Source organism: Brachypodium distachyon, chromosome 3 (assembly GCF_000005505.3).
Source record: "Brachypodium distachyon strain Bd21 chromosome 3, Brachypodium_distachyon_v3.0, whole genome shotgun sequence".
Lineage (NCBI taxonomy): Eukaryota > Viridiplantae > Streptophyta > Magnoliopsida > Poales > Poaceae > Brachypodium > Brachypodium distachyon.
The window spans coordinates 32370788-32393937 of NC_016133.3; the positions used below are offsets into that span (position 1 = coordinate 32370788).

Here is a 23150-nt window from a genome sequence, read left to right on the forward strand (position 1 = left end):
ATTTCTTATTGTTCATCTACTGTACTTTATGATCGTGTGTGAGATCGACTTCTTCAACTACGATCTTAATGTACAATCCTGAGACCGGCCAGCCGGCAGAGGCTGCCCAACACTCACGTTCTCCCGATCGTGCAGGCAACGGCCTACAAGGATTTCTTTTATCATTTAATTGGCTGATCATGGGCATTTGGATAGGATGAGACCAAGTCTAATCTCTACGATTAGTTACTGCATGCAGAGCGGCACTCTGAATTTCCTCCACGGGCTGCTGCTTGCTGCGATGCATATGGGCCATCAGAGATCAGACGATATTTTTGTTTAGTTAGCTGATCAATTACTTGGGCTAATGCAGGCAGGCCTGCAGCCATGCAGATGCGCACATCTTGTTTTACAGAGATGGGCCGATCAGCCTTAGTTACTAATCTCATTAATCCATTGGTATGCCAATGAAAATGGCACCTGTATGCGAGCCATGCACTCAGCGCATGTGTGCGTTTGACTGCTTTGCATTAGTTTGTCCATGGACCAGCCTATTAGCTGATTAAGAATTATTTGATTTTTTGAATTTAGTAGCACGTGGCTGAACCGTGTACTACTGCGTTTAATTGGTCATCCAGCTAATTTGAGCTTTAAGCCGCGACAGTCTTTTATGTTAACATGATGCCGCGACATTTTGTGGGGTCATTCGGAGGACATCGATTTTTATCCCACTGTCTAATGCTTTGGAAATATTTGTCTCGTTCTTGATGGCATGATTTAAGTTGCCATCAAGACCGCCGCCGGCGGCATGTGTGTTTATATTGACTCATTTATTTAATTGGCCGATACACATAATTATTTGTCGATATTTTATTTTGTATCAGACGGAGTTTGCCATCTAAAAATATATTTTCATATAATTACTATATTATTTAAAATGTGACGCTGAAATCGGTGTCAACGGTACCAAATAGCTCATGTACATAACAGTGAGTAATCTGAAGCCCAAAGGTGCATTGCACAACATGCCAGACAAATCTAGCTAAAGAGCTGCAGGAGAAGAGCAGATCGATGATCAATGCTTTCATGTCTTGAGTAGAAAAGACAGTGTCCATCGCCCTCCCATCCCTGATAAGAAATGGAACTTATCTTTTCCTGTCAAAACATCCGTAGTTAAAAAAACTACCCTTACTTACTAACCATAAAAAGATCTTCTCTTCAAAGGTATCTTAAAGTTTAAATCTCCACATGAACTTATAAGGATATGGAACTTGAGATCTTCTTCGGTGCCTTATATAAAGAACAACTGAAAAGCGACTTCTAGTATCCAATTTCCAAAACAACTTATCCTTCCTATCACTTGAAAAAAAAACTAACATGCAGCACACTAGTCCAGAAATGAGAAACTCCCTGCCTAGGTACAACCTGAGACAAAGGCTTTTCACTACAATACAGTAACCACCCTTAACATGATCTCCAAGATCAGTTAAATTAACACTGAAAGTGAGAACATACACAGAGAGAATTGATAAGCTAGAGGCATGCCTCCTAGCTCATCATCTTCCCAAATCTGGTCCTCTTACCTTTCCTATGAAACATCTACAACAACTCAGAAAAAACTCTTTTAACATGGATGATTTGCTTAAAGAGACAAAGCAGAAATTTAGATTTCTACCATTTTCTAACTCGCAATCTAATAGGGAAAAGGTATCATCTGCATATTGCAGATTGACACAGCTAAAGAGAATTAAAAGATGATCAAACCTCATCACTTTTGCGCAAACATCGACTAAACTAAGAGCAGTGACATGAAATTCAAAGAACATAGGAGAAAGAGGAGGTACAATCACCTTGACTCCTTTCGAGATCAACCATGAAACCCAGGGAAATCAAGGTGACATCACCACCCACCAACAGATCTGAAGAATCGATTTATTAAAGAAGACCCTTTGAATCGTCACTTGATCCATCGAAACTGCATCGAGCTGATCGAGGCCGAGGATGATCTCGAGATTGTCGTCATCCCGAACTTTTAAAATTCAATTGTGCGAAGCAAAGTGAACAAACGAAAGGGCATTTCGATCCCTAATGAGTTTTGGTGTTAACAACATAATATGTGGACTAACCGTATGCTAAGTGTTTTCAGAAATTATATAGAATCAAGCAAAGTGGTTCGTTGCCCTCAAAAAGAAAAGAAGCGTAGAAGGATTTACATCTTTTTATTTTATTGAGTCGTAGGAAAATCCGTACTATAAAGAGGGAGTCCATTTGGAAGGCTTGGGTGAATCAATTTCACGTCCACACAACCACCAAATTGCATCCACCAAATAGCATCAATCCCACCGGTGAAGATTAGCTAAAACCTATTCATGAACCAAAGGGTTCTGCCTATTTTCTGTCCAGGACGGTAGTATTGGCCTGCCCAGGCCAGTAGTACCGGTCGCGGTAGTACCGCCCCGGTACCGCACCAGTGCTATGGGGTAGCAAAACGCTACTGACATATAGCGGTACTGGCACGGTACCGAAGCTGCACTACCGCTGGCGGTAGTACCGCTTGGACGGGTGGTAGTACCGCTCTGTGCAGAAATTGCACATAACAGGTAGAACTCGGGGACTCCTATAAAAGGGGGTCTTCGTCCCCAACGGTTCTTAGCCCGACATTTCCAAGTGTTCTTCACCTCCATAAGCTTAAAATCTCGAGATCTCTCTCCGTAGTGCTTCCTCTAGCTAATACTTTGAGGAAGGGTTGACAAGACCTCTCGATTTAGGGTTTCACCAAATCAAAAGTTGATTCCCCTCGTTTTCCTTGGTGGATTTTGTTACTATTGAGATTTTGGAATCTCTAGCCAGAAGGTGACTCTACAAGGTCTCCAATCTTGTGAGGAGGTGCTCGAGGATTCAGGAAGGAGCCTCCAATTAAGTTGTGGATTTGTGCCCTTCTCCTTGTTTGTAAAGGTTCGGCGTTCGCCTTCAAGGAAGCCATTAGTGGAGCTCAGCTCGCTTTTGTGGAGTTGTGAGAAGAGAATAGAGTGAGACTTTGTGGCGTCTCTACCTTTGTGATAGAGCACTCCTCCAAACGGAGAAGTACACCTCCCCAAAAGGTGGAACTCCGGAGTAAATCTTCATCTCCCGTGTGGTATCATTCTTGTCCTTTTACTTACTTGTTTTACTTCATTGTCTATCCTTTGTTTCGGCTATTGCACTTCATACTAGGGTTGCATTCCCTTTACAGAATCTAGTAAACCCTAGGATTAAGTGTTTGTATCTTTCAAGAAAGGAAAAGAAATGTAAAATTTATAACCGACTATTCACACCCCCACCCCCACCCCCACCCACTCTAGTCGACCGTACCGATATTTCAACAAACTATCATGTTTTCCAATTTTCTGTGCAATCACTAGGTTTAGGCCATTTAATATAGTAAATTGCACCTGTGATTTACTAACTTGGTGAAAATGACCACTTTAGTCACTCGACTTGAAAAATATGAAGTGTGTGAGACAAAACTTTGGCCAAGTGCCACACGACCATGGCTTTAGAACAGTTGCCAAGATGTTGTTCAAGTTGAGCTCATCTTTATCAAGTTAGTAGGGCAACCATGCATTTTACACTATCAACTAACATGTAAATTTGTTGCATTTGAATAAAGTACAAAATCAACATAGTAGATGCAATTCTCTAGGTATAATGTGTGGAACTACGACATGGGAACGGGCATAACCACTTGAGATGGTACGATGGTGTCCCGCAAACCACGCGCCAGCCCTTGGTTTCCACGTGGCGGCCACGGGCGTTCCCTCCCGTGCCGCGCGCATCCAGCGAAATCCCACGGCCGCCGTCATCTTCTCTATCCTCCTCCCTCGGCGGTGTTCCTCGTCCCCCCTTGCTAAAACGCACCAGCACCACCGCTTCCCGGCGTGATCGCGCTCTCCCGTCCTCAACCCCGATCACCACCGACAAAACAAGACCCGTCCTCCATTGCCACCGCCCCGTGGGTCCCACGTGCATACTCACGCCAGGAACAGCCACTAGATTACCTCCGATTAGATTCGAAACCTCAAGATTAAGGATTACCCTCTCTCTCTCTCTCCCAACTTTGCCATCTTTAGTTCCAGCCCCCACCTCTTCTTCTGCCCCCCTCCATTAAATCCCGCACGCGGACGCGGCTCCTCCGCCCCCATCATTCCCCCCCTTCCCCACCGCCCAGATCCAACCCCGGGAGGGAAGAAGCCAACAAAGGCCATCCATGACGGTGTCCCCGCTGCTGCCGCCGTCGGGGTCGCCGTTCCGCGTCTTCGTCGGCTACGACCCGCGGGAGCACGAGGCGTACGAGGTGTGCCGCCGCAGCCTGCTCCGCCACGCCACCGTGCCGCTCGACGTGCGCCCCGTCCGCCAGCCCGACCTCCGCGCCGCCGGCCTCTACTGGCGCGCCAGGGGCCCCACGGAGAGCACCGAGTTCTCCTTCACCCGCTTCCTCACCCCTTACCTCGCCGGCTACCGCGGCTGGGCGCTCTTCGTCGACTGCGACTTCCTCTACCTCGCCGACGTCGCCGAGCTCCTCGCCTCCGCCGTCCCCGCCTCCGCCGACGACCCGGCCGCCGCCGCAGACCGGCTCGCCGTCGTCTGCGTCAAGCACGAGTACGCGCCCGCCGAGGCCACCAAGATGGACGGCGCCATCCAGACCGTCTACCCGCGCAAGAACTGGTCCTCCATGGTGCTCTACAACTGCGCGCACCCCAAGAACGTCGCCGCGCTCACCCCGGAAGCCGTCAGCACCCAGACCGGCGCCTTCCTCCACCGCTTCTCCTGGCTCGACGACGACGAGATCGGGGAGGTGCCATTCGCCTGGAACTTCCTCGTCGGGCACAACAAGGTCGACCCCGCCGACCCGGCCACGCAACCCAAGGCCCTGCACTACACCTGCGGCGGACCCTGGTTCGAGAGGTACAAGGACTGCGACTTCGCGGACCTCTGGATCAAGGAAGCCGAGGGGCTCAGGGCCGACAAGGAGAGGCTCAAGGCCTTGGGCGACTTGCAGCTCCAGGACGGCGACGAGGGCGACAAGAAGGGTGATTGATCGATCGATCGATGAATGAAGTTTGATTGCTGCATTGTAGTTATTGCATTGGTTCTTTCACGGCGCTGGAATTCTTTCGGTTCGGTTCGATTCGATTCTGCCCAGGCACGTATGTAGCTTCTGTTACTGATACGATGTTGGTTTAGGGTGGTAAAAGAGAGAGGCCTTGAGTAGATGTAGCTCAGGTATATTGGTTGTATGTTCTTGCGTAGTAGTTGCAGTCGCTCTATTGAATCAAATGAATGAAATGAATCCTAGTTGCCCAACTGATTTAATTCATCTTGTCTTTTGGCCTTGCGCCTGTCGATTCTGCTGCTTGTGATGCTGTCTTTGACCGATGTTGGAATAAGAAATGTGATTACGATTTGGTTGATGCGCCATGTTGGAGCCATGATGATTCTTCTGTTTTGCTGCGTTACTGAAACGACGAATTGCCCTCGTTTTCATCCGTTGCCCTCTGTTTAGCAAATGCGAGATGGATTTCCATGCCACTCTGGCAAAATGGGTGGGTTTCTTGCGTTCCTTTGCAGATAGGTAGATAATTCTTCAGAGATCTCTTCACGTGTACAGTAGCCCGTTTTGGGTAGCCGAGAATGTCCCCAGGTAGATAATAATTCTTCAGAGATCCCTTCGTTCTTTCTTGCGCGAACTAAACATAATTCCGACGACAGATGCACGTTCTTGACACTGGCTGGACCAGCATTACATCGGGAAGTCTGGAACCGCGTAGGACCAGACAGGTATACGGAGAGAGTACTCATACGGAGATGTGCCCTGGTGTGAGCACCCTCAGTCACGTGGAAACAGGTGGTAGGTTGAACTCAATAATTCGTTCTGCGTCGCCTGTGATCTTTCTATTTTGGACCCGTCGTCTGGCTAGCTCCCGAAATTCCACATGCGTGGCCCCGTCGGCGACGAGGATCCGATGTCGGTGTACGGCTGCCGTCAGCTGATCGCTGGATTTTCGGCGCCACCGGCGGGTAAGCTCAACATTCCGTTGTCTCTTCCATGTTCCGGGGCCCGTCGCGTAGTCTCGTGAGTTGAAGGCCAAGTATCCGGTTCTTCTTCTGGAGCCAGCCAATGCCAGCACTCACTCGGCAGCTGTAGTGACGCATGGTTTGTGCCTTTGCACCCGCCCCGCCCGCCGTGACTTTGCTGGAGATACCCATCTTCTGTTACCGTTGCTATCGACTGCGGAGTGCTAAGGCGTAAAATCGTGACATCGTAGGTGCCTGTGTGTGCTTTGCCAGGTTTTCTAACCCGTCAGCTGTTGTCGTATCTTTGCGACAACAGAATGTGGGGACTAATTGTTCAAAAAGCGGCACGGCGCTCAGGGTTCGGGCTAGCCTTATGCCGCTGTGCTGGTCACCGTATTAGCAGCGAAGCAGGTTGGGCCATTGCCGCCGGACTAATTTCTCAAGGAACGGCGAGGTCGTCGTATCGAAAATGGGTTTTCTTCTTCAATCTTTTCCTGTCCCAGTTTCTCCTTTCCTCACCGTGCATCGACCCAATTCGGGGCACGAAATTCCAAAAATGGTACTCCGTATGTCATAATTCAGTCCCCAGCTTTTATTGGTGTTAAATTGTGGAACAGACTATTTTTGGCATCAGAAATTTAGGTAATATCTACATTATTGTGTAACCAGGGCCGCCCCCACCTTCTGGAACAGTCCATTCGATGTTTTGCTTTGGATCTTTGATGTCACAAGCCTGCAGGTACCATTACCAAGAACTTTAGGGTAGATTATTCAGGTAGAGTAAAAAGGAGCAGAGGCTAAAATAAATTACAGAAATATGGTGCATAAGAACTTTGAAATTGTTTACAATCATTAGGATAACCATCAATACAGAAGTGAACAAAGACAAAAATGCTTTCCTGCCACTACAATTTTCAGCTAAATGCATAACACGAATTCATCAGGAGGCATGCAACCCATAACAAGATTGCGAAGTCCACTGAATGAGAAGAATTACCTTGCAATGAAGACAGTTTTGAGCATTTATGTGAAGCTTTGGGTTACCATTCTCGTCAGAGACGTATCTGCGTGAGAACAGGCATGTTCATTAGCGGTCAACAACTTCTGCTTTGGCCACAAAGCACTTCTTTTTGCACATTACTCTTCCATGGGATCAAAGTATAATTTATGCAGGCATGACCATTTACATACTCGTAAACTCGAGCTGGACAATAGCGTGACTCCAGTCCAGCATACTGTGGAAGATTTACCCTTTCAAGTACTGTAGGATCCCTCAAGCGGAGATGAGGAGGCTGATCGTGCTCATGGTTTGTATTGCTCCTGTACAGAAGTGACGGTTAGGGATAGAAATACAGATTGAGAAGGTACTTTGCATTCTGTTCATGCGACCCCTCAGGTTCAAGAGAAAGAAATAAGAACACATAGCCATGAAGGTATGAACCACCAATTTTGATTAGTGCATCTGCAGTGTCTATGCTACTTCATATTTGTGAAAGGAAAAGAACTCTATATCTGGGTTAGCAGCTCCAAATATTCTAGATACAGCATCAGCATGGCATTTGCATACTACTAGCTTCTAAGTAAACAAGGTGCATACTAAAGCACCACTCAGGTATTGGACAATGTGGACATAGTTAAAAACAAGAAAGAACTATAGAAAAGCTGTACACCTTTTCTGTTCTTGCTTCTGCGTTACCTGTATAAAGAAGATGGGACATCAAAGGACACCTGCCCATCTGGTTTCGGATATTGGATAGGCGAGTGCAGATTGGCCGGCTGTCCGCAAGGAAGTCTTTGGTCAGTTTAGCTTTAACTAGTGATGGAAAGAACAATGTTGTTGTTCATTATTATTATTTTTAAATTGAGCAACAGCAGCACGTAACACTCACATCTGTTGCTTCATGGTCCGGTTCCCCATGCTTCAGTGTAAAAGGTGACTTCCCTTTGAATATGTAGCTGAAAATTGAAAAATAGCATATGTAAGCGAACTGAGTAGCGAGTACAACATGGAATAGCATTCACTTATATATTGGAACCTCACCGCTCCACTGCTGACAAGGCCATGCCAGGAATGAATCCGTATTCAAATGCCTACAAGAAAACAGTAAAACATCCTCATTCATCTTACTATCTTCAGAAAAAGAAATGCGCAAAAAAATTATCCTCCCCATCTTTCTGAAATAGCATTTCACAGAACCAGCAAAAAAGATTATTTGGGGAACTGATAATAAGATAACCACATACTGGTCTATAATTCCGAGCTCTATATAGTTCTTCCCATATCCATGACTTCTTGAGATTCTCCCCGTACAGATCCATGGAAGATCCTTCAACAAGAGCCTTGAAAGTTGCTTCTGCCGCAAGCATACCTTGTGTACACATGACACATGTCACTTTAGTACAAGGCTTATGATTTATCAATGAAGCTGTAATTCAGTGAATATAATATCTAGTTAAATCCATTGCAACAAAAGCATCCAGTAAAGAGATACCTGATTTCATAGCGGTATGTGATCCTTTTATTTTGGGAACATTTAGGAACCCTGCAGAGCATCCAATAATTGCACCTCCAGGGAAAACTGGATTTGGTATCGACTGAAATTTACAGGAATTCCATCACTACCTTATTATACTGAGTACTCCCTCCTTTTCACAAAGGTTGGCATATTTCGTTTCGTTAAGACAAGCCTTTGACCAAGAATTACTATATTAATATGTAAGTTATATGATACGACACCCTGATCATTAGCAAGAACTTTTAAAGACGGATCCATTGATATAAAGTTCATGTATGAAAAAACACATATCAGTAAAGTTTTCATCGATCGAAGCCTTGTCTTAACGAAACAAAATACGCCAACCTTTGTGAAAAAGAGGGAGTAACAACTACTCCCTCCGATCCATAATAAGTGTCTCAGACTTAGTACAACTTGTAGTGAGACACTTATTATGGATAAGAGAAAGTAAAAAACAAACATGATACAGCCTATTCAACTGAATAATAGAAGTGAACTGCTATTAATAGCTAAAAGGCAAACACAGCTCAGGCTATTCATTTGAACAGAAGTGAACCGCTATTAACAGCTAAAAAGCAAACATAATACAGCTTATTAAAGTGGATAACAAAAGTGAGCAATAAACTCCGTTTGTCATGCAGTGACTTCTCAAAAGGACTTATTTACTTCTATTATGAAAATGACAGTTTGTTGAGAGCAACTTGTATCCGCTCTTGTACATTTGAACTCTCTTTTTCCTCTTAATGAATGAGCGGCACTCTTGCCATGTTTAAGAAAGACTAACAAATTTCACAGTTCAGAACAGAAACCGAAACTGACCCTAAGTGTTGAAATATAGCATAATAAATGAACAATACCAGAACCACATTTCAGTCATGGAGTTCATACTATCAGCAAAACTATGCACCAGTTAACCAATAGCACGAAAGTGAAACTGCGTTATTGTCTATGTACAATGCCATGTAATGAAGTAAAGAGAAGAGTAGTTGACATAGACTACATACAAAGCTTACATATGCATCCATTTGCTATCAACCATATATCCTTACCTGGAAACCACCTTCATTCAAAGTACGAGCACCATACTGAAGACATGTTCCACCTTCCAGAAGTGTTCCGATGGCAGGGTGCTGCTTGAATTTCTGAAATATTAGAGAGAAGTTTTCATTCTGACTGTGTAATGATAAAACTGAAATACTCGGATCAGCTGCATGCTGCCTGTTACAAAAATACAGTTAGACAGAAAATCTGCACACCTGGAATTCATCATAGGGGCTGAGGAAAGGATTTCGATAATTCAAGGCAACAACCAGACCAATTGCTAACTGAAATAAGAGCAGACATAACATTAAATACAAGTAATTCAACCTCTCGAACAACATTAGGAAATCACAACCTATTAAAAGGTGCATATCCAGTTACCCAGTCTGTACATGAAGAGCCATATGATATGTAATGACTGATGAATAAGTGGTCCCCTTTAAATCCAAAATAAATATTTTTTTCTCATAAAAGAGTTCACTTGAGACAGCTAAAAATCAGAGACTTGCGTACACCTTTATACACAAAACAAACCCCGCGACAAAAAATCCTCGCAAACGAAAAATAAATGAATCACCGTGGAAAACAAAACTTGCAGACAGGATACAAAAGATCTTCACAAATGGAGTAAACCATAAAAAAAATCTTCGCAGACAAACATCAAATACATCATAATAAAAATCTGCAAGTCCAAAAAGACAACTACCTGTCTATCATCAAGGTGGTATAAAAATGATCCTCCATATGTCTTCGTGTCCAAAGGCCACCCAACAGTATGAACCACAGAACCTGGCTCATGTTTTCCTTCTTCTATCTCCCAGACCTAAATCAAACCGTCCAATTTTTCCAAGGGGCGTTACTAAACCATCTATAAGGGAAAAGGATGTGAACCTTTTAAAGAGAAGCTCATAAATCAGAGTCCGATAACAGTACAAAGGGAAATAACTGGGATTTATAGTAACAACCATAGGGTCTTTAGAAATATACTATAAAATGGTGTGCCCTAGGATGAGCACAGAAATGCGCCCTAATCTATACGTTGCGTCTATTTGGAGGCATCTGACAATCCACACAAGGCATGTTGCCTGCATAAGGTATTAATGTGGGAACTGGTATGCAAAAACCATATAAGTCAAGTAAAGGGTCTTGCTTCATTATCTTTGATTAAAATGGAGAAAAGGCACTTGTAAGTTGTAAATTGTATTAGACAGTGAATGTCAATATAACCTCTTTAATTCCAAGAGCATAGGTCTGGTGTTGCCCTTGCCCACTCTCTCTGAGCTTGTAATTCCTTATGATTGTCTGCAAAAAAAAGAGGCATAGAAGGTTAACATGATAGAAGGCTTTAGCACCGAATTGCATAATATGAACGGAATAAATAATCTTCTAAATACTAGTAAATCTATAAAACAAGAATTACATGTGCTGACCTCTGATAATGAACCCCTGCAGCCCTCTGCCAGAAGTGTTATTCGCCCTGCATTTTCTAAGTAGCTGACCATGAGGATAAATATGTGAGTGGAACAACAAGAGTGGAAAATTAAGTATACAAATTTTACCGAGAAGAACAAATTCAAAATACAATCACAATTATCTACAGGCGTATTTGTCCAATTGACACATCCGAAGGAATCTCAAAACAATTCGAATCAAAATAGAGCCAGATGATTAGCATATACTTTTGTGTGAACGTCGAGATGATTAGCTATAGGAAGATTACTCGCCTCTTAGTTCTACACCAGGTTGAAAAGTTTCCCTTTTGGTACCATCTTTAGCAATACCAACATCATTGGTTGCAACGCCTGCAACTATTTGATTTTCATCATTTTCATCATAAAGGATCTGTCAGAGCAGAAATGAGAAAAAATATTAGTCCTTCCACATAATAGTTTTTGAAATGAAAAAGATTGGTACCTCACTGGCAGCAAAACCAGGGTATATTTCAATACCCAATTCTTCAGCCTTTACGGCCATCCATCGCACCAATTGGCTCAAGCTGGACAAAAATGAGTAGGTTGGCAGAATCAGATTCTCTGGAATGAGATTAATATAGAACATTATGAGGATCAAGCTGACGAGAATAAGAAAATATTGGCACCTTATCACATAGTTCCCTTTGTTGTCAAAAGGAGATGGGAGCGTCCATGCCTTGTTTTTTGTTAACATCCAGAACTTGTCAGATGAGACAGGGACTCTGATTGGGGCCTGTCAAAACATATCATGGCCACATGAAAAATGGCACCCTGATTACTCTTTTGTATTCAGTACTTGACAATCTGACTTTTGTGCAGAGCATTTCTAACAAGAACATGGTTAATGGAACACAACATAGTAACAGAGATATCATGCGTAGGTAATGTACTCCATCTGGTATGTCAAAATTCTCACAAGGGTATAGGTTTTCTTCATTGTAATTTCTTATCATGCCATCACAAGTTCATAACTATTACAGAGAATTAACAAATTACTCCATCTTATTGCATTTCTATGAAATGGGATATTAAAAAAAAAATCCTCGTACAGTTATGAGTTATCTCTATGATTTCTTACGATCGGCTGAATCTAAGCCATATGGTGATTAACATATGATCAGCTGAATCTATGGTGTCAGTAACTTATGACCAGCTGAATCATTGACAAACAAAGAATGATTGCTCCATGAATCAGAGTGTGGAATCAAAAGCACAGAAATTATCCAGTGCAAAGTACAGAAGGGCATACATCCTCTTGCCTCCACTTCGGGATGAGCTCATCCAAGGCTCGGGGCTCGAACACATTCCCTGACAGCACATGAGCACCTGCAGAGGAACCGAAAACGAAGTACCAAATTACAAGAGGAGAAGCGACGCTCCTGCAAGCTAGTATTGCAGCACACAAGTAATAACGGGATTCTGTGTGCGAGGCGGCGCACCGACTTCGGCTCCCTTCTCGAGGACGCAGACGGAGAGGTCAGTGTCGGCCGCGCGGCATAGCTGCTTCAGCCGGATGGCGGCGGCGAGCCCCGCCGGCCCGGCGCCCACGACCACGACGTCGTAGTTCAGAGCCTCCCTCCCGCCGCTGAGCCATCTCGCTGTCTCGGCGCCCCAGTTCGGCGGGCGGTGACGACGAGCTGGGGCGAGACCGACGGCAGCCGCTGCCGCCGCCGCGCGGAAGACTCGATGCATTGGATACGCGGATGCCTACGGATCGGTGGGAGGCAGCTTGGAGACGTCTCGCTTCGGACTTCGGAGTACGACTGGGGCGCAGTGTGTAGAGAGAGAGAGAGAGAGAGAGAGAAGGCCGGGAAGATACGGAACTGTGGGAGTGGCAGTTGGCAGCGGCTCTTGGAAGGATTGGATCGTTGAGGTGGACGACGACGAGATGCTCTTCTGGGCTATTTAAATGGGCCTGCTATCTGTGTCGTGTGGGCTTGTGGCCGATCGCTGTGGTCGAGTGCCAGAATGGGCTTTCCCGTAAGCCAGGCCCCCCATTTAGGATTTTATGGGCCGACTATCTTTTTGCTCTTTTTCTAGTACGGCACTACTGCTATTCGTTCACTTGATGCTGCTGAGTTACCGTAGCTCGACGGAGCGCTTTCACGTAACGGCCAAATGTCTGTGTCGTGCAATGCAAGGAATAGGTTTTTTTGTTCTGTTTTTGTCTGAAACATGTGGTATCTACACGAACGAACATTCTCAAGTTTTTGGTAGCTTGAGCACATTCATTGACGGAGGAACCGCGTGTTTTTTTTAGGTGTGGAACCGTGTGGTTGATGCGTGCATGCATGAACTTCCAAGATGGTGGCTAGGTTGACCGAGCAGACCCAATGGGTCATTGAGATCTGGCCCCATGGCCGAATTTCCATTTTAGGACAACCCAGTTAGTTGATTCCTTCTATTTTGTTTGGGCCACTGGGTTTCTTGGACCCATTCCCATCCCTATACGGCTCCCCGTACTTCCCGTGTCCTATGGGCCCATGGCCATAATAATTGTGTTTGAGTGGGCTTTCCATTTAGGTTGTCCCAGAATTTAGGATCTATCTTATGGGCCTGCTATCTGTTCGCTTAATGCCGTAGCTCGTCGGAGCAACGAAGCGCTGCCACGTAAAGGCAATGCGATCCCTGTCATGTTTTCCTTCTAGGAGACCACGCTGTTGAGGTCGGACGATGCTTGCTCTAGCAGGTAATTTTTTTGCATTAATATGCGAAATACAAGCAAGCCTACGAATATTATCGAGTGTGTATGGACTTCTTGTTTAGCAAGCAAAAGCAAAGAGTGGCTTCAAGCTAGCGTTACGCGTAGTATAAGCTTTTGCACGAGGGTTGCACCCTGCAAACACACCTAGGCGACAAACCACACGAGACAAAATGACAAATGAACCCTACTGATCGTGTAAGAATCCAGCATCTCTTGTGCCTCCTGATTCCTGCACCAACTCGTCGTTGCACAATTAGACGGCCGGGCACAGTGCACCGTCAACGATGCCAAACAACCAATTAGGAGTGGTTAATTAAGCAGTAGTACCATCACAAGCATCAGATTCCATGTCAGTACACTCCCAGCTGAGCTCCCTGCACGTAGTTTCCTCCAGCACTTGTCTATTAAGCCTGAAGCCTGTCCTGTCCCAGTTCAGTTAGTCGTCGATCGACATGACGACATCCCTACTTGCCACAAATATTCAGAGAAGCCGTCTGCTCCTAGAAATATTCCGAGCAAGAAGAGCTAGTCGATCGTCAGTTCGTCTCGGAGCAAAATAGCAAAATAATACTGGAGTAGTACCATTATTTATTAATAATCGTTTATTCGGAGAACACGGGCACGTTTCCTCTGCTTTTATGAAGGATTAAGATCCCGGCGACCGACGATTCAGCCGACAGATTGCTCGCACGGGCAACCAGACTCGAATAACCGGATTAAGAAACACCACCGTGTCTGGTTGTTTCCACGCAAAGAATTTTCCGTCTCGAAATCCTTTCCCTAGCTCCCGAATCTCACACGAATTTTATTTCAATATTACTCACGGGTATGTTGAATGAACTTTGGGCCCGCGTATAGTCTCTTCCACTTTCAACGTTGCTGTTCCAATCACAACAGATGCTACGACTGTTGCTTTTTTCTTTCTCTCCAGGGGAAGACATTTGTTTTTTCGAACCGGGCATCAAAAGGACACATATGTGCCATCGTCTTTACAATCTTGCTTGCTTGCTGCAAGCTACTAGAATCCTCGTTAGAAGAACACACGGTCTTGTTTAATTTCCGATGCGATGTCCATCGCTTACCTCCTCGCACGTAGCTTCCAAGCACAATAAACACGCCCTAAAATATACAGTTTCTAATCCATATCCATTGTACCAGAACCCGATATTGGCACGTACGGCAAGCTAAGACGCGGCACCGAATTTATTCATGATCATCAGGGACGAAAATCAGCCAATCATTTGCATTCAGTAGCCGCACGCACGCACGGGTTAGGAGTACAGTTCTTGTCCGACTGATTGGTTCTCCGATACTCCATTGTACTGTACGCATCTGTCTCGTGGTGTCTGAAAGAAAGAAAACCTGAGAGAACGGCTCGTGAAGAAGCTTCCTGCTGCCTCATTTCTCGCGGTAGGTACAGTCACGTCGATCGCGTCGCTTAATTGCGTTTAATTTGTTTACGAAGATACAGGACGGTTTAATTTAAGAGATTTCGTGCGACTTGTTAATTAGCCTGTCATGTTCATGATTTGATTGGATTGGATTGGGACGGTGCAATTTGTGTTTCAGAAAAATGTGACGGATTTGGGAGCCATCGCTGTGGCCCGCGGGAGATTAACTGCACTGTAGTGCGTTATTGTTAACTTGGACAGGGGAGCTAACTGAGTGCGCGTCGTGTTAGTGCGTCGTCTTCGATCGTCTTCTACGTCGGGGCCCCTCCAGGCGTTGTACGACAAGAGACTCGTGGTATTCGATCGCCAGGGACTTTCCAGTCCGTATCCACGGCGTGATGATCTGAAGATGACCTACAAGGCTCTGGTATCTCGTTAATCAGCTCTTGCGTCTCTCGGTGGTCATCGAGCAACGATTCAAAGTCCTGCAGAGCATGAACTGAAACCAACGCTGTTCAGTTCAGGCGATGAATTCCATGAACTGAAACCAAGGATACAGTCGAGAGCTTCTTTTGTTGCCCGTGAGATGTGACTTGTAAGAACGGGTTGGTGATCTACGGAGTAGAGGCTAAGTCTGTGCTTGCTTACGTCAACAAGTTTTTTTTTTTAAGAATAGAGAGAATCCACGAGTTCCACTAAACAACAGCCGATTACTTGTGGAAGCCAAGCATGCGGCTTTGCGGTGCATTGTCAACAATTAGCAGCAGCTTTCGTGCATTTAAATCGTTCGCAAAAGCGATCTCGATCAGCCATTACACACAGCCGTATACCATTATTTTACTCCACAAGAAAATTAAAGGCAAACGAACTGACGCGTAAGTCTGAACTCCATATGTAGGAGCTAGCCTAGCCTAGCTGAGTGCAGAGAGCAGTGGAGCACAAGCCAGAAGGCAATATATGGCGCACACGGCGCAATTCGGTCGGCGTCGAGCTACCGGTCACCGCCTCACCGGACGTGACGTGTGAAATCTTTTGCTTCGACCGTTGCTTTCGGCGTCAATCAAACTTGTTTTGGCACCACCTCACCGGCCACTGCTCCATGATAGCAATCAGTTACCAGAGCAGAGTGACCGAAAATATATCGGATTTGCTTAGTCCTCAGTCGCGAAATTGATATTTCTCAGTCGATCTGGGATAGCTACAGATATATAAGAACACAATAACTTTCAAAGTACATCATAAACCGTTTGGTGCCTTGTCTCGCAACGGTGGGTTGGATGCTTGAGGTTTTGAGTTTGAATACTGTTCTAGTTTTTCTTTCCTTTTGTTTCATCTTTCTTCTTTATTATTTTCTTTTCTTATTTATAGTTTGTTTTTCTCTCTCTTGATTTTTCTTGTTTTCATTGTCCCTTGTTTTTTATACAACTCTAATTTTAAAAATGCATTTTTGGTTTTTTTTTCCTCTTTTGCTTTGTTTTCTTTTTAATTTTTTTGTCACGCATGATTTTCCTTTGTTTTCATTCCGCAAAAATGGGATATGCATTTCAAATACATATGTCCAAGTTATCACGTATATCATGATCGATACAGAAATCGATCGAGTCATCTATTCCTTTACCCAAGAAAAAGTATTTCTATTTTCTACTCCCTACGATTCATAAAAGGTGTCGATCACTTAGTACAAAATTTGTACTAACTTAGTACAAAATGTGCGACCCTTTTTATGAATCGGAGGGAGTATGTCCGATCGCAGATCCTAGAATTTCTACTATATAAATTAGACAGATAGCCAATTAATTAAATTTCACGTGCAATTTTAGAATCGCGCATAAATTTGACGTGTGATTTTTAGGATCGCACACAAAATTTCGCGTGCAATTTTTCTAATTGCGCACAACATTTCACATGCAACTAGAATGATGGACAAAATTTCATGTGCAATCTTTAGAATCGTGCACAAAACTTCACGTGCAATTTTTACCGCGTATAAAATTTCGCATGCAATTTTTAAAATAAGAGATAAATTTCACTTGCAATTTTTAAATCGCGCATGAAGTTTCACCTGCAATTTTTAAAATTCGGTAATCCGAAACCTGTTGTCATTAATGAATTCAACAAGAAAACACACACAAAAAAAAGACTGGACTACCTATCAGCAAAAGCAAAGGCAGGAACAAAATCCATCCATGTATCGATCAGCTGGCCGGACTGGCTGGTCGACTGAGAATTCTATTTTCTCAGTCGACTGTGCCTTAGACATATAGTACTCCAAGGCTGCTCCTCCATGGCTCTAACCGTGGTGTAAACTCTTTCAAATGGACCAATAACGTACAGTCATGCATGCCTACAGTAACATTGTATGCATTGCTGTTTTGTTGCAGAACATTAGATTTGGATGGTTTGTCTCTGTGGTCCGTGCAGTAACACTAAAAACCACCTTAATTTCTGGTCAGTGAGCCATCCGAATCAGCTAGCACCCAATGATTGCAAGTTGCCCTACAATTAAGCCCAAAGCCAGTACGCGTGTACTGCAGCAGTGCACCTGACGACTCGGCCTCAGCGGCTTTCTGTTCCCAGTACAGGTTCCGTCCGGCTAACTGTACCGTACGCGACGTCCCAAGCTCGCACGGAACGGCTGATCGCTGCGTGGCACCAACGGTTAATTGCAGCGCCGGCAACGCATGCAGATGCAGCGACACGGACGGCCCGGATCGCGCACCAAACCCGATCCGACGGCCACGGCAGAGGATCGTCTCGTTTCAGTACGTGACGAGTGTCTGAAAGTTGAATGCTTTTCACAGCTTTACTGACTTAACCTTGTACTACTGCTACTTGTCTCTTTTTCTTGGCTTGCTTTGTTGGATCATCGTGCGAGGTAGATGACTTTGCATCGCAAAGGCAGAGATTGAAAGTTTTCGTCTGTAAAGATAGATGGCTGGCTTGAAGCAATAAATCTTGCCTTTAAAACGCTCATACCGTACGGGAGCCCATACAGCCATGCCGCTCGAGTTCACTGAACGCGAGCGCGGAATTCTTGTGATCGGGCAGGTTTCAGGAATCCGATGCGCGCATGCATGCATGCATTCCCCCTGCAAAGTCGTTTATTAGTTTAATTACTACTGCTGCACAGTGGAACAGCCTGTGTGTGGCTCGTAGATTCCAGACAAAAGGTTAAACCATGGTGAACAGCAACAAGGAAGAATGCCTGCGTAAGAGGGAAGATCAGTTGTTGCTGCTGCTACGGCTGATGGATTTAGAATTGGATTTGGACGGGGAAGCCTGAAGAGCCAGCGTAACTAACTGTCTACTTGGTCAGATTTGCAAGCCGAAATGTTGCTCTAGTCTCACAGGTCATGTATGATGGAATTGCCAGCATTGGTGTGTAGGAGTATGCACTATGCAGCAACATATGCTTTTCGGAAGAAGAAAGAAAAGGTAACATGTACGCAGAGGACACAACTTTGTGATGATGACTCTACTGAACACCTGTCAGACTCGGATGCACGCACCAACACTGCAAAATCCCAATTAAATCATCCGAACATCTTCGTCGATCAAGATCATCTCTCTCTTGATTCATCGCTCCGTTTCTATGCGTGACATCACCTCCGTTCGTTCGCTTCATTGACCACTGATCCTTTTCCACACGTACCCCAGTGCTGTGCAGTGCACCACACAAGCCTAGCCAATGCACCTCTCCCCTCTGAGGAGGTAACACAAGAATTTGATCTTAACCGTTCATCGATCACTTGGTCGGAGATATGTTTCACGTAAGATTTTTTATATAAAAGGAAATGTCAAACTATATATATTGGCTTATCTCTATTTTATATACCCAAGGATTCATCCGATCCATTCCATAAATATACTCCCTATATGTGTTCTCCTTTTCACAGCGGCAGGCTGCAAATGGGTACAAACACCGCAGCCTGATTGGTTTCAGTACTATCTTTTCCCCCAAAATTAACCTTGAAGCTTCCCTGTACTGACTAATAAAAATACAATTTCGTATTCTTTTTAGCATACGTGCACACTTTTTTATTATGCTGATATATGAACAAAACCTAGGTTCGAATAAGGGGGTACCCCTTGGAAGTAGATACTGAAGCTTTGTATTGAGTTTTGAGAATTATAATGTTTGGAAGTCCATAGAAGAATTGAGTGGAGTTGGACACTTGATTCTTTATTGTTGGACCTGTAGGGCCTTCGAATTGGGTGAAATTGTATTATGGTTGCCTTCACCACCACTGCGTACCACCGCCAGGGATGACGACTACTTTGGCGAAGTCTAGTGAATACGTGAGCTCCGGCGACTACTCCAACAAACTTTGTCAAGTTCCAATGACTACTCTTGTGAACTCCTGTGAGTTTAGGCAAATTCCAGCGACAACTCCAACGAACTTGAGCCTTTTAATTGACATTCTCCAGTGATCAGATTCAATTCTATGGACATCCAAACACTTTTTTTTTGAATCGCCCGCAATCTTGATTCCAGCTAGCAATATCTTGTACAACCACGTAACAGAATTGGTCTTGGAGGTCATTTAAATGCAAAGATTGATTTGGTATTGGAGCTTGAATATCTACATCCAAATGAAGCCTAATAGTAATTGGAAACAAACCAGGGCATTAGCCAGCATTCAAAATTGAATTTGGTATATACTTTCGTATCTGTACCCCTGGTAAGTCGCTTAATCAACTATTAACGGCCCAGCTCATATCAATTTAGGAGTACTTTAAAATTTCTCTGTCCCGCACAGAGCTTCACTGAGAAGATGAAAAGAAGTAGAAGAGGATTAACTTAGCAAGCATTAGTTTCACCATTAATTAGTACCCATTTTCTTTCACCTAAAGCAGCTGTTTTGGAAAATGAGCGATTCTTAACCACATGGCCCGTGTATTTCCGCTATCTGTCAGGCTCCTCCCTGATTTGATCTCGATCGGACCTTGGCGACGACAAATGTAAATGACACGACGAAGCTTTTTCCTCTCTGAATCTACCTTATTTCTCCACACCTAAAACCTCGAGATGGACATTATCAGGTGTACCTCGCCCATGTCCTATCAGTGGTAGCAGTTGCGAGACATCCTGGATCCCGGAGGAGCTAGCTATAACCGTCGATCATAATTGGCGTTTCAGCTGTAATCTAAGCACCTAATAATCGGATTGAAGCTAAATGCAGAGCCAAACATGTTATCATCCATGTGTTGTTCCAATTATTATTCGCCCCGGAAAGGACCATTATTCCGGTCTAGTGTAATCTATTGAGCTCCAGGGACGATGGAGAGGCTGGGTGGTGAGCAGATTTCGTGTATTTTTCCTTTTTTTTAAGGGTATTCGTTGAGGCATGATGGTGGTACTGAGTGAGTAAGGTGGGTCCACATGGCAGCCACAGCTAAGCTGGTTCTGGTTCTCGTTCTTCTGCCGATGGATAATGAGTTGTGTATGCTTGGCTAATGCCTAATGTTGGCACTTCGCAGTTTGCACTTTGCACCCCCACCAAATCTGAATTCCCTGCACCCACCTATATATAAGCCTGTCTACACGATACAGCGTTGCATAACTCCAAAGCCACGGAACGGAAGTCTTCCTCTCTGCTCTACTTCGCTTCTCCTCCTCTTTTCTGCTGCTCTCGTGTGCGTGTGCGCAAGAAAGGCGAGAGATAGCGGATTTGAAACCGAGGGAGGATTAGATGGGGCAGAGGTACAGGTTCTTCTGCTGTGGGTGCGGGGCCAATGCCGCGGCTGATGACGACCGGGAGGCCGACGAGGAGGGCGGCGCCGGGGTGCCTGACGGGGGTAAAGGCGGCGACGGTGTGGTGGCGGCGCGGCAGCTGTCGTGGGCGCAGGTGGAGAGGATGACGGGCGGGTTCACCTCGGCCGTGGTCGGCGAGGGCGGGTTCAGCACCGTGTACCTCGCTCGCCTCTCCGGCGCCCTCGCCGCCGCCAAGGTCCACCGCAGCAGCGAGCGCCTCCACCGCGTGTTCCGCCAGGAGCTCGAGACCCTCCTCCGCGTCCGCCACCCCCACGTCGTCCGCCTCCTCGCCTTCTGCGAGCAGCAAGGTTGGTGCTCGACTCCTTGATTTTAGCTCTGCCGGTCCGGCATTTGCTCGAGCAGAACGGCTCTGTTCTTTGACATGTGACTGAAAAGGCTTTTGATTTGGTGGATTTTGCAGATGAGGGCGTGCTGGTGCTGGAGTTCGCGGCGAACGGGAACCTGCACGAGAAGCTCCACGGCGGGGGCAAGGCCGCGGGCACGATGCCGTGGGCGCGGCGGGTGTCCGTGGCGCTGCAGGTGGCGCAGGCGCTGGAGTACCTCCACGACCGGTGCGAGCCGCAGGTGGTGCACGGCGACGTCAAGGCGTCGAACGTGCTCCTGGACTCCGCCATGTCCGCCAAGCTCTGCGACTTCGGGTCGGCGCGGATGGGGTTCTCCGCCGCCGTCCGCCCGCGGGCGCACCAAACTATGCTCGGCTCCCCGGGGTACGTCGACCCGCACTACATCCGCTCGGGCGTCGTCACAAAGAAGACCGACGTGTACAGCTTCGGCGTCCTGCTCCTGGAGCTCCTCACCGGCATGGAGGCCTTCTGCCCCGTGGAAGGCCGCCTCCTCACCGCCGTCCTCGCGCCGCGGCTCAAGCCTGCCGGGGGCGTCCCCTGCGACGCGCGGGCGCTCGTCGACGAGAGGCTCGGGAGCGCCTACGACGCCGCCGAGGCATCCGCGGTGGCGGCGCTGGCCGCGTCCTGTGTCGGCCAGAACCCCAGCCTCCGCCCGTCCATGGCCGACGTGGTGCGCACCCTGGAGCAGAGCGCGCAGGGATCCATCTTGTCCGTCGGGAAGGGATCGGACGGCATCGGGAAGCTGTGATGCGCGAGCAGGTCCACGCATCGTAGATCCGGCTTGCCTGGCCAGTTGTTGCTTACCTGTGATGATGCTGTCATATGAACACGTGGAGCCTCGCTATTGGGCGAACAAAGCAGTAGTGGGCGAGAGCGTATCGAAGGAATCGAAGAGAGGAAAAAAAAAGTGGGGGGATGGGACTGATTTCGAAAAAGGTTTGGAAGAGGGGGAAAAAGGTAGGGTTTGTGTGAGCTCATGGGGAATTTCGATGACATTATGCCAAAGTGGCAATGATTCGGTAGAGATTAAAAAAAACTAAAAATTGGGGTCGTCCATTTTACGATTCTACAGATTTTGGTGATGGTTTCCTTGTTATGTAAAGGGAGGTACATTGAGTGTTGATGCTGCTGTTCAAATTTGTTTAGTTTGTGCTTAGAACAAGCTAGACTTCTACTTGTGATGGATTTGATTTTGAGGTCATGGTCTGTAGAAACCGTGTACATATTCGCATCATTTCTCATGCCGCATTTCTTTTCGAAGACTAATACAGCAGCTTCTGCTCCATTCCAAATTTGAACAATCGGGTCCGTGGTACTCGCTGTCCCTGACCGGGTACATTGCCATATAAAATATACAACCTATCTTGGTCAAACAAATGTATTCTTCTCCATCCCGTTCCCGTTTTCAGACACTGCTCTATCTGCACATCCCAAAAAGACCCACAACCTGTCATCAGAGAAAACTCAGATTCTTCTTATCAACAGTTCCCACTTGGTAAACTGGAAAATTCTCGCCACCTATTTTAGTACTACCGTGCCTGTTTCTACGAAAAATACTACTAGTACTAGAAGAGAAGAATTGCAGCCCCAATAATGTACGCTGCTCCTCCGTATTAATCAAGCAGGGAGAGGAGAGAGCCAGAGGGGGGGGCTTGACTTTGGACGAGGCCTACGGAAAGGGACACATGCCCTTGCTCCCAAACTAACCACCAGTTTCACAACGCCAACGCATCGGGACAGGCCCTCTGCTCTGCTCACGCAAAGCCGAGCAGAACCATACAAAAAAAACAACAAGCGAGAGACGGGGGAGACGCTGACATGCTCCCCATACGAAAAACGGCTCCCGTGCGAGTACATGTCACGCCGGAACGGG

General features: G+C 45.9%; 3 protein-coding genes across 5 annotated transcripts; 2 read left to right on the forward strand and 1 right to left on the reverse strand.

Moving 5' to 3' along the window:
* The first annotated feature begins 3827 nt into the window (after positions 1-3827).
* Positions 3828-5361, forward strand: LOC100823495 (protein CDI). Its single transcript, XM_003574125.4, has one exon. It carries the CDS (start codon positions 4226-4228, stop codon positions 5054-5056), a length of 831 nt encoding a protein of 276 aa, XP_003574173.1. The 5' UTR covers positions 3828-4225; the 3' UTR covers positions 5057-5361.
* A 1220-nt stretch (positions 5362-6581) lies between these two features.
* On the reverse strand, positions 6582-12909 carry LOC100832467 (electron transfer flavoprotein-ubiquinone oxidoreductase, mitochondrial). 3 transcript variants are annotated; one of them, XM_003571908.4, is made up of 18 exons: positions 12502-12905; positions 12312-12388; positions 11689-11795; positions 11505-11586; positions 11315-11432; positions 11021-11067; positions 10818-10892; positions 10297-10413; positions 9806-9874; positions 9599-9691; positions 8526-8628; positions 8278-8402; positions 8075-8124; positions 7923-7989; positions 7730-7809; positions 7225-7353; positions 7031-7097; positions 6582-6766 (listed from the first exon to the last, which is right to left on the reverse strand). In XM_003571908.4, exons 1-18 carry the CDS (start codon positions 12752-12754, stop codon positions 6683-6685), a joined length of 1743 nt encoding a protein of 580 aa, XP_003571956.1. In that variant the 5' UTR covers positions 12755-12905; the 3' UTR covers positions 6582-6682. The 3 variants fall into 3 exon arrangements, with proteins under 3 accessions (XP_003571956.1, XP_024316838.1, XP_010234895.1); XM_024461070.1 differs by having other exon boundaries at positions 12506-12633; XM_010236593.3 differs by lacking the exons at positions 6582-6766; positions 7031-7097; positions 7225-7353 and having other exon boundaries at positions 7779-7846; positions 12502-12909.
* Positions 12910-20624: 7715 nt separating this feature from the next.
* LOC100823795 (probable receptor-like protein kinase At4g10390) lies at positions 20625-22560 on the forward strand. Its single transcript, XM_003574126.4, has 2 exons — positions 20625-21220; positions 21334-22560. Exons 1-2 carry the CDS (start codon positions 20851-20853, stop codon positions 22023-22025), a joined length of 1062 nt encoding a protein of 353 aa, XP_003574174.1. The 5' UTR covers positions 20625-20850; the 3' UTR covers positions 22026-22560.
* The last annotated feature ends 590 nt before the right edge of the window (positions 22561-23150 follow it).